We start from the raw sequence: 11,220 nt of genomic DNA, 5'->3' as shown, positions 1-11,220 counted from the left end.
GGTAAAGATTAAAAGATCCTTTCCTTTATTACCCTACTCATTTGATACTCTTTTTTTTTTTTTTTCCAACTAAATATCTGAAGTTTGTTGCAGCTGCCTTGAGGCTGTGCTGAAGGGACTGTAGTGGGTAGTCTTATGGACACTCTCCAACACACATTTATCACCTGGCTGCCTACCACTGTAGGGGTCTGGATTCAGTGGTCTGGGAGATCCCTTTCAATCCAACACCCCTAAGGGTCTGGCAAAATTAGGTCACCCCACAATCCACAAAACCACCTGCATGTCTGTATATCAGACTATGTGACACTGGACCAGGTGCCTTCTTGCAGTTAAACATTCCTACTTTTAAATCAGGCAAGCAAAATGCTGTCCAATGAAAATTTTCTATATTTATTTTAATGGAACTACTCACAAAGCCACAGCACGCACCATTTGGTGAAGGCCTCATAAGCATAATATTTAATTTTATCTAAAAAAAGAAGAACTTCCCAAGCAGGAGTTTAGGAATCTACAAGTTGTTTAGGAGACTTTCAGAAGCTGCTGTTTACTCTGCTCACTAGAGTTGGCTGCAAATTGTAACCACACAAGTACTTGTTGAAGGATGACAAATAGAGTGTGGTAGTTAACAAGTCAGAAGACCATCAAGCTCCTATCCTTACTTGGGCAGGGGCACTCACAGATGTAGTGCATTAATAGCAAATAAAGTTTTCTGGAAGGAAAAATAAGTGTTGGGAGAATGGCAGGAGACGGAGGATACGGTAGTATTGAATAGTCTATCTGGAAGTGGAACCATGTTGCCGTACTGCAGGGTGATACTGGGCCTGATGTTCCTCTGCCTTATAACCAGGGATTCTGGTTTTCTCTGATAAAAATCCTCAGTTTTCAGATTTAAAAAAGTAACCCAAAAATCCATGATCAAAATGAAACACCACTATAGATATCTGTCACGGAGTGGGGCCTAGGAGAGGCCGTGATCCCGCTAGCGCCCCCTACCGTGCCAAGTGAGTGATCCAGCACCCTCGATTCTTGCCCGCCACCTCTTGTTGGTATATTAATTTGATATGGGAGGCTGCCTTAAGATCCCCTTGGTCACAGCATTCTGCTAACAACTGCCCCTCCTGTACCAGATGGGGTGACTTGGTGCAACCCCGGCCTTATGGGCTATGCGTGCCTCCTACCTCCCCTTTAGCATGCCCCAAGCCTCGCAGTTGTCCTGGATGTTCTTATGTCTCAGAGATACATGCCCTCTCCGGGCTCGTCCTGCCCTCTCTGGGCCCTGTCTTGCACACCCTGCCCTCTCCGGGCTTGTACCCACGCGATCGCCCTTCTTCAGACTATTAATGGCGCCAGCCCTGTCCCGGGCCTTCACCGGCGCCCGCCCTACTTCGGCTTCACGCTGGCCCCTGACCTTCTCGGGGCTCCCTGGTGTACTCGCCCTTCTACGGGCATTACCCGCACTTTCCACACTCGCGTCGCCCTGCTGTGGGCTCTGTCCCCCGCCCCTAGCGCTCACTGAGCCTGTCCCGTGCTACTTGCGCCCGTGGCTCTCACTGAGCCTGCGCACCAGCCCTGGTCTCGGGCCTTCACCGGCGCCGGGGCTCAGGTGGCATATAGCCGTGCCTGGCCCCCTGACCCATCACCAGGGTCCTATGCCCTCACTGGGCTATCACCCTCTCCGGGCTGGGGTCCCAACCCCCCAAATGCGGCGCTTCCAGCACCAAACTGCCGTGCCTTCAGGCACTGTTTGCTGTGCCCTTGCTGGGCACCCGGGAAACCCCCACTCCACTGGGGAGCTCCCAATGAGGACACCGGCTCCCACCGGCGCCAACCAGCCGTGCCTCCCTGGCACTGCTTGGTGCCCAAACAGGGCACCCAGGAAACCCCCAGACTACTGGGGATCTCCTGTGAGGTCTCCTCACACCCCTACAGCATCACCTGGTCCTCGGGTTATACACAACAGAACCATAAGCCAACCAGCCGTAACAAAACAATAAGCCTACCGGCTATAACAAACAATAAGCCTACTGGCTATCACATAACATCCAGGGCCACCCGGCTCTCTGGCCAAAGCCTTCCAGTCAGGCTTCTCTCCACCCTTTCCGTAACATAGGCCTCTGGGTGCTCAGGCTGCACTGCTTGGCTTAGCTCTCTTGCAGAGCTCCTACACCTCAGGCTGCCAGAAGGGAACTGCTAGCCAGGCTCCGGCCTGGCTGTTTATAAGGGCCCGGCCCTGCCCCCTTCTGGTCACATGACCTACCTGGTTGCTCCAGCAACCAGCACCTGGGCTGCCCTGGCAATTAGCAGAGGCCCTAATCCCTACTTAGGCACAGGGCACCTGAGTGCCCCCGTGACAATATCTATATCTATCTATCTAACTATATCTATATCTATATGTATATATAGTGGTGTTTCATTTTGATCATGGAAAATGTGGATTTTGGGTTACTTTTTTAAATCTGAAAATTGAGGATTTTTATTGGAGAATGGCACTGGCGTACCTATACTATACTATATATATGGTGGTGATTCATTTTGATCACGGAAAATATGGCTTTGAGTTACTTTTTAAATCTGAAAATTGAAGTTTTTTATTGTCAAATGCCATTGGCATATCTATCTATCTATCTATCTAACATGGTGTTTCATTTTGATCATGGAAAAATATGGATTACTTTTTTAAAATCCAAAAATTAAGGATTTTTTTTTATCAGCGAAGACCAGGATCCCTGCTTACAACTATATGTTGGAGGTATAAAGTGTATATCAATCAGGGGATAGGATCATCAGAGAACTCCCCAGTGTAAAGGGAAGGTCTGGTTCTTCACCTTTTTGGACTTGAGGCACCCCTCACTGGACTCAAGGCATCCTCCATAACTTTCGTGACTTGAGTAGCTTCAAAAACGAATGTATATATTACAGTGCCTACCTCTTTGCAGAGGGGCTGGGCAGTGGGGCTCAGAGACTGTTTAGGCAGGGACAAACCCAAGCTTGTGTCTATCTACTTGGCTTCTCTGCTCATTTCTTCACACCTTGAGGCACCCTTCAAAGGACTTTGTGGCACCCCAGAGTGCCCTGGCACCCTGGTTGAGAATCACTGGTCCAGATGATGCAGAGCTAGGGTACCAGGCTCTATGGTATACACAGTTTAAAGGAGGCATGGCTAGGGAAAAGGGCTCTGAACTCCTGGTATTCTGGGTTGCTGGTGTAGCTCACGGGAGGGTAGTCACAAGTTAGAGCAGTCCCAAGGCTTCTCTGTTACTTTGGTGGAGGCAGTGTCCCAGTCACCCTGAAAACAGGCCAAGAAAACAAGGCAGCTCAGGAGACCCATTAACTCCCTTCCTTGCCTGTGCTAAACACAGATTTGCTAGAACAGAGAAATGAGGCCAGGTTTTGTATTTGAGGCTACGCAGCCTTCTAGCAGCATGCTAAACAGAGAGGCCGATGGGATACTTTAAACAAACAAATCTGTGATGGAAACTTCAATCTCCACGTTCCCATCTGGAAGAAAATCGTCTGACCACAATTTACCTGTTAGACTTCAAAAGTGTCTAGGTCTCCCGTAAAGAAAAGCAGTCTTCTCTTTAATGAAGCTAAGTACTGTATTTCAGCACGGTGTGTTGTGAAAAGGAAACAATTTGGATTCATTTACCAAAATTTACCTTTCAGATGCAGTTAAGTGAAATTAAAAGTTTGTCCGAACTGACAGCATTCTGTTTTCCATCACGGCATTGTCTCGAAAGAAAGGATAACAGACTAACCGACTTAAATTCCAGCCAAACTGATAAGGGTTAGCTATATATGGACATAATTAGTGTAGCTCATTGTATGTTGTCTCTCTTCATTCATCACAGCTTTAAATTTTTTTTCCCCATTTCAAATAGCTGTCACTTGGGAAAGAAATTGATATTTGTAACGTTCCTGCGCTCACTGGGGGTTGAGGGCTCGCTGCCAGCCTATCAGGGAAATGCCATTCCCAATTACAGTGGGGTTTTATTACATTTTCAGCCAATAGTCAACTTTGCCAGTCCAGGAAGAACAGGTAGTTCTGGCCCTTTTCTCTGACCACATCTCCCGTCTCTTTGAATGGCTACATTTGCTTTTACTTTTCTTCTGCATCCAGCTGAAGCTCATTTTACTCCCCATTACTCTACCCCTGCCCTGCCCCTGTCTCTTGCTCAAGGTTCAGCACAGGATTTATTCATTCATTTGCCTCTTATTCTCCTTATGTTTTACCCAAGACTTCCTTCTCACCACCTCATCGATCCCATTCACTAATTCCAGACTCGATGGCTTTTTTTTCGGGCCATCCCATCTGAAAGAGAAACTTACTTCTTTTTTTCTCCAAAAAACTTCTAAAGACTCCCCGTTCTATGAGCCCGTCAAGCTGCTGCTGCCACATCCCAGCCTATAGATCGTCTATTTGTACTGATTTTTGCTTGCATTTTTAGACTCCAAAATTTCAAGGCAAGCGTTCAGTCCTTATGATAGAGCACCATGCATGCTGAATTATTTTTTTCCAGTACATTTAACTGCTGTACATAAAATCCAAACTCGATACCAGTACTTTATAATTATATATGTCATATATATATTTCAAGAGGCAACTGAGTCATTTCAGTGCCAATGGAAACAGTAAAACACCCCCTGGTTTCACAGAATGGAGACTTCCCAATTCAGTTTTAAAACCCCCATGGACTTCCTGGCCAGAGAGCTGAGCTGCTTGATATTTTGAAGGAGAAAGATGCCATTTGATCTAAATCAACATTTCAAACAAACTAATGCATTTTAAATGCACTTTTCCTGCAAATCAAAAGGAAAATGCTTAGGCTTCATTTCTAACAAAAGTTTCTATTTCATTTAGATTCCTGACAACCAGAAGAAAAAGGCAAATTGCAGTCAGAAGGCAAACATTTTTATTTTCTTTCAATTTTGGTGGGGAGAGAAGCAAACAAATGGTCAGAAAAAAAACCATTTGAACAAAATAATCTCTGTTGATTTTTTTTGATTTTTTTTTTTTTTAATAAATGCATTTTTCAATGAGCTCTGCCAGATAGCCCAGTTTTACATTGCACCCAACAGATCAACAAATCTTGGCTGTGTCCGACACAGAGAGAACACAAATTCCAGATGCAGAAGCCTTCTGCTGTAACCCCCTGATGCAATGTATAGACCTAGACGCTATCAGGAAAAATGTGACAGCTGCTCTCAGCTGTCAGGATAAAACCGAAGAGAAAGGGCAATCTCTAAGGCATAAGCAAGATAAATAATAATAATAACGCATGGCATGAACTGATGACTCATTTTTATGAGGCTGTTTAGGATTGTGACTATAACCCCAGAGCCGACCAGAAATACGCTATGAACTGGGGCTTTAGTGGAACCATTAATTATGGATTTCCGGGCTTTTATAGGTCGAAGTCAGACCTTTGATGTTCCCTTAACATTGTTCTTGTGTGTTCATTTCCTTTGTTTCTGTATTGGTAGCTTAAAAAAACACCCTGAGATTTCCATGGAAGTGTATGCGATCGTCTTGTAATCCACAGTCCATAAAAACCTTGCAATTCATGGCTCATAAAATCCTCTAATCCACAGTCAATAAAGCTTTGGAAAAGAGCTCTATGAAACCTAGTGATTTCACAGTTCAATGGGGTTTGTACAAGAACCTTTAATCTGGTTTAAATTTGCATGGATTTCTCTTCCACCTGCACATTGTACTTGTCTTTTCAGCTGAAAATGCAGAAATCTAAAAAGTGATGGGTAGAAACCTACTGAATTTGACATGCTTCAGGTTTTGGGGGTTTTTTTTCACCTGAATCATAACAATGCGTGACTTATCTCAGGTTTCCTTTCCTTTTCGTCAAGGCTGGGCTAATCAAGTTTCAAGTGCTAACAAGTGAGTTATGAAATGGATATAAACTGTAGGGGTGTGCGAAACAGGTCCTATTCAATTTGGATTCAGCCCGAATCAGGGACAGTGATCGATTCGTTGATATGGATCGCTGTCTCTGATTCGATTCGGCCGAATCTGAAGATTCAATGCTGATTTGGAGAACCAGCGATTCGGCCATAGACACAGCTTTAAATGCTTTTTCTGCATACCTCGAGGTACCAGCACGACTCATGAATGCTGAGATGCTGGGGCAGATAGAGCAACCCCCAGGAGCAAGGGGGGAGGGGAGCTGTGTGCTCGATGGCGGACCTGGAAGTGGATCAGAAGTACTTCTGGTCCATTTCCAGGTCTGCTGGGGAGCGTGCTGCCCCCCGCCCCAGCTCAGCGATTGGCTGCAGGGGGATCCTGGGTGCCCCCCCAGACCCAGGAAACACCAGCCACTGAGCCAGGGGGGTGCAGGGGGCCCCCCAACATGCTCTCCAGCGGACCTGGAAGTAGACAGGGAGTGCTTCCAGTCCACTTCTGGGTCTGCTGCCGAGCGCACTGGGGAGCCCCCTGCACTCCTGTGGGACACTGCATGCGGCCCAGCTTCACAGCAGTCATGAGCTGCCTGGTACCTTGAGGTCTGTAGAAAAAACATTTAAAGCTGTGTCTAGGTCCAAATCACCAAATCTTTCCAAATCTCTTTGAATCGACTTGGAGGGTTCCGATTCAATTTGGAGAGATTAAAGGGTCCTCTGATTTGATTCGGATTCGGAGATTCAGACACCAAATCGCACCAAACCTCTACCAAATTGAATCAGGAACGGAAGCTTCACATAGCCCTATTAGACATCTCAGGAATATTGCCCAAGAACGCAAGATACTGTAATACCAACCTACCTGAGCTGGCGAACTGGCCCATTTCACCGATGTCTAAGCAATATACTCCGGTGAGCCAAATCTGCCATAGACTTATTCATTCCCTTCTGTCCAGAGAAGGATAACACAACAAATGTAATGGCTTCCACTGGTTTATGGTCTGTTATTACCAGTCAGAGGGGACCCTTTTAAAAAGCAACACACTATTGGGTGCATAGCGCTATGCTCCGCCACATTCAACGCAATTAATGCTGATGAAAAAGACCTGCCAAAAGCACAATATGCAACAGCTGTTTTATAAATGTTGATACCACATCCATTTTATGGGGAAACCAAAGCTACCCGTGAGTCTCTCATTTTGGATTAACAGTTTGTAACTTAAAAAAAAAGAAAGAAGTAACTTCAGAATTGTGGAAGCACTAAAACATCTGAAAGCACTAAAGCAGAATATTATTATTATTATTATTTTCCTTCTTCATTTTAGATCTCTGCTCTCCCACAGAAACCCACATATATCTCCCAAGGAACGTTTCAGCAAAGCAAATGTCAGTCTAAGTTTTATTCATGACAGGCTCCGTGAGACTCAAAGCTGATGTTTTCCCAATCCACATCCCCTCCCCGCCATCCTCATTAGAAAGGAAGTAAAAGAATAAAATGTTTGGATTCAGATAAGATCCCACAGGAGCAGAGAACATATAATCACACTCTACCCTGGTGAACTATCCTTTTTTGAAAACCTTTCTTGGGAACAGTACATGCTATTAAAAAACATCAATGCCATTCAGCTGTTTAAACTTCTAGCTACACAGTAAGGCAACCACATTAGGCCTAAAAGCCTCCCATCTGGCCTGCATTTATAGATAACAGGGGTGTGTGGCTAACAGCCAGGCACCAATCAGAGATTCCTCTTCTGTCTCTCATATTTTTGAGCTGGGCCAAACAGTCCTGTGGAAGACTTGGATCAAGAGGCTCAACTCCTTTAGAAGAAGGCAGCTAACAAAACCCATGACAAACTGCACGTGAGCTAGGGACAAAGCACTCTCATCTGACGGGATCCAGCTAGGGGATACATTTCCAGAGGACAGCAAGTCATTCCAGATCCTGTTCATCATTAGAGGCTGCAAAACCTTCAGAAATGCATTTCTACCACAGCAAGGACAGCATTAGCAACCGGGACCCTCAACCATGCACCCAGAAGGAACAGTCTTGTATCAGAAATGAGTCAGCCAGCCCTAAAATAAAATACATGTTGGAAAAAATGAAAGAAATATGCAAAGCAGAGTTTTTACCCCAAAAAGGGGTTTAAAAAAAAAAGGCAGAAATACCAGAGACTGTATACTACAACTGTTAATTTTACCCGCAAGGTTCCCATATGCTAGCTCTGGTGACGGGCACCAGAGGTAGGTGCATGGATGGATAGTCAGTAACTAATAGTTTCTTTCTTTGTTAGCTAACTTATAAAAATCATCATTACTTACAGCTCTTTGTTCAAGGACATTCCAGAATAAATGCATCTACCCCTATCTGCTCTTGGAAACTAGGTATGCCTAGTGACGGCTGCTATGTGGATGCGCAACCGTCTGGGAACTGGGGTAGATAATAGGGCTGTGCAAAATGGCACCGTTCCATTTCGCCTTGCTCTTCCGTCCAAACCTCGAAATTCATTTTGCATCGAATTATTTCAGCTGTTCTGTTTTACTTTGTCGAAACAGTAAGGCTGTTTCGACTCTGTTTCAGTGTTTCGTTAGAACGGCCAGGGATGGGGAGTCGGCCTGATCTAGCATGGGGCCCAATCTAGCACGGGAGATGGGGAGTCAGCCCAGCTGGATTGACTTCCCATCCCCAGTGCTATGGTCAAAACGTTTCAACTTTTGAAACATTTCGATTAGCATCATTTTGTTTCAAGGCTGTTTCAATGTTCTTTGTTTTGTTTTGATTTTGCTATTTTGACCTTGAAATGAGTTGAAACAGTATTGAAACAAAATCTCTGAAATTTCACACAGCCCTAGTAGATTAAAAAAAAGCCGAGATGCAGTTGAACACTTGGGCCCAAACTGAAGTCCCCTCTAGGTAGGGTGGTGAAATTTTGGACTATAACACAGTCTGATTTTAGATCCTATTTACCCTTCTGCATGTCATCTTGCATTTCTGAACATGCTCAGAAAAGATCCTCTACAGCCACCTACAGTCTCTCAGGATTCAATTCCACCCAAGAGGGTGCATAATGCTGTGAGTCCCTCAAATGGGCTCACCAGGGCTAGCACCTGATGGGGTAGAGAGCCCTTCTACTATTAACCCTGTGGTCTGTTAGTTATGGCACTTGCCCAGAGAAGGGATGACATAGGGTTTAGGCCACCTTCACTCAGAGATGCTTTCAATTTCCACCTCCTATTGAAATGCCTGGGCCACAAGGCACTGCCATGAACACCCTCTGCCTCTCCTGTTGAAGCTAGGCCACTGAAGAACCAGTCAAGTGAAGTCAATCCCAATGACACTGCCACTATTGGGGCACCTTAGATGCAGGGCATCATTGCTTATTCTTCAGGCAAAGTGACCTTGTGGCAGCCATCTCTTCTCCAGGTATGATGGCTGTTGCCTCACAGGGAGCTCATCTGCCATTTGGTAGGCCTTGTTTTCTGCTGGGTGCCCACTCACCCTCCTTACCCAAGCTAGCACCAGGTTAGCTGCCGAAAACGCAACCAGACTGTTCTTGGTTACATGGTACTGGATGGGAGATCAAGAGAGGCCTGGCCTGACAGTATGTAGAGCCACAGGAGAGCAAACTACAGGGGGTGTGGCTTGGTGAGATGCCTACAGCCCTGGAAAGGTGGGCATTTAGTCTGCCCAGTGGGCAGGAGCTAGCCCATTCCTGTGCCCATTTTACCCAATGGTTATGCAATCAAAATACCCTGGACCATACACTCCCTGGCTTGCTGTCCTTCTGCCCCACATATCTTCCCTTTTAGCTTCCCTATGGGACAACTGCAACTGGGGATGGAGTTAGTGTTTGGCTTCGTCTAGTGGCTAGTCCACTTGGCCGGGAAATAGGAGACAGGTTGAAACCCTCTCTGGCTATGAGCTGCCTACAACCCAAGTCTCCCATGCCCTAGGCAAACTTTCAGGCTCTCCTTTTCCCACTCCATTTCATGTGACGTAAAGCGCTACATGTGTTCCTGGGTTACATCTGTGTAAGTGACCCTAAATGCTACTTATGTGGCCAAGCTCTGCCACGTAAGTGCTATTTACCTGTCTAAAGGTAGAGTTGGCTTGGGGCCCTGGTGAATACTAGGCCAAAGAAACCAAATGAGTGGAAAGGCTTTGTTTAACCTCATCAGAGCTAATGAATACTAGGAAGGATAAATTTGTGCACTAGGGAATGAAGCTATATGGGGCATTTCTTTCTTTTCTGATTTTTCCTGTTTTTCCCTTTCTTTAATTCATGTCTATTTTCATTCTGTGTATTTCAAATTTTCTTTATACCCCTCCCCTCCCCCTTCTCTGTTGAACATGATCTATATGTGACAGTGCAGCCTTCCTCCCTATTTCTAAACCACTTCTCCCCATGTCTGCCCCTCCCTCTCTAAGCTTTCCTCTATGCTATTCATGGCCCAAGGCTTGCTGCATCATCCAATCAGTGCTGGTCAACAACAGGAAAATGACTTCAAGGTCAGGACATCTTGAGCAGGGGGAAGGATGATGGCATGAAAGCTTGGACTCACCTGTCTTCTATCCGAACCCACAGGTCATTGAACTGCCTTTGGCGATAGTGTTTGTGCTGCTTCTTGTGCCATTTCTTCTGTCGGCCAAACTCTTCTAGCTGGCTGATGCTATCTGGCAGCAGGAGGTGAGGAGGCAGGCTGTCTTCTTCACCAGACTGAAGAGGCTTCAGAGAAGGAGAGGACAATGGCACTTGCTCAGAAACATGGTCGGCTGGTGCAGTGGTTCCTGAAGAGGCCTCTGAAGATGGGCTTGTGTTCTTCATCCTTGAGCTGCAAAATACAACATTTAGATCTGTGGTGTGCAAACGGGTGACAATGCAACAAAAGGCGGTACAATTTAGCATCACCTCCAGATCTGGCTGGGGGGCCTGCAGAGAAGGGTGTTAAGGATTAAAGAGAGGCTGAGAGAGGATGATGGAGAGGCTTCTACACAAGGGTGGATTAAATAGGCTAAGACGTCTCAGCTTAGAGAAAAAGCAATTCGCAGAAATGATAGAAGTCTATAAAATAACAAAAGGCATGAAGAAAGCAAACAGGGATTTGCTGTTTAGTGCCTCTCACAATGGTAGGGGTTGGGGACGTATGAGGAAATTATGAGGAAGCAAGTTTAAAACACAAGGAAATGCTTTTTCACACCACGTATAATTATCTTGTGAGACTCAGTGCCCTAAGATGTACAGGCTGATAATTTAACCAGGTTCAAAACAGAGGTGGACAAATCCATGAAGGATGGCTTCATCACTGGGTATT

At 45.6% G+C, this 11,220-nt stretch overlaps 1 protein-coding gene across 1 annotated transcript in view; it reads right to left on the bottom strand.

Moving 5' to 3' along the window:
• The window catches only part of TRABD2B (TraB domain containing 2B), a 568,857-nt gene that overhangs the window by 40,089 nt on the left and 517,548 nt on the right, over positions 1-11,220 (bottom strand). The window contains exon 7 of the mRNA XM_019528309.1: positions 10,471-10,740. Within this exon, the coding sequence (XP_019383854.1) occupies positions 10,471-10,740 (270 nt within the window). The remainder of the gene's footprint in view (positions 1-10,470; positions 10,741-11,220) is intronic.

This window comes from Gavialis gangeticus, unplaced genomic scaffold (assembly GCF_001723915.1).
Source record: "Gavialis gangeticus isolate Ggan-Ray unplaced genomic scaffold, GavGan_comp1, whole genome shotgun sequence".
Classification (NCBI taxonomy): domain Eukaryota; kingdom Metazoa; phylum Chordata; order Crocodylia; family Gavialidae; genus Gavialis; species Gavialis gangeticus.
The sequence above is the reverse complement of the archived record's forward strand: the minus strand, read 5'-3'. Positions and strand labels throughout refer to the sequence as shown.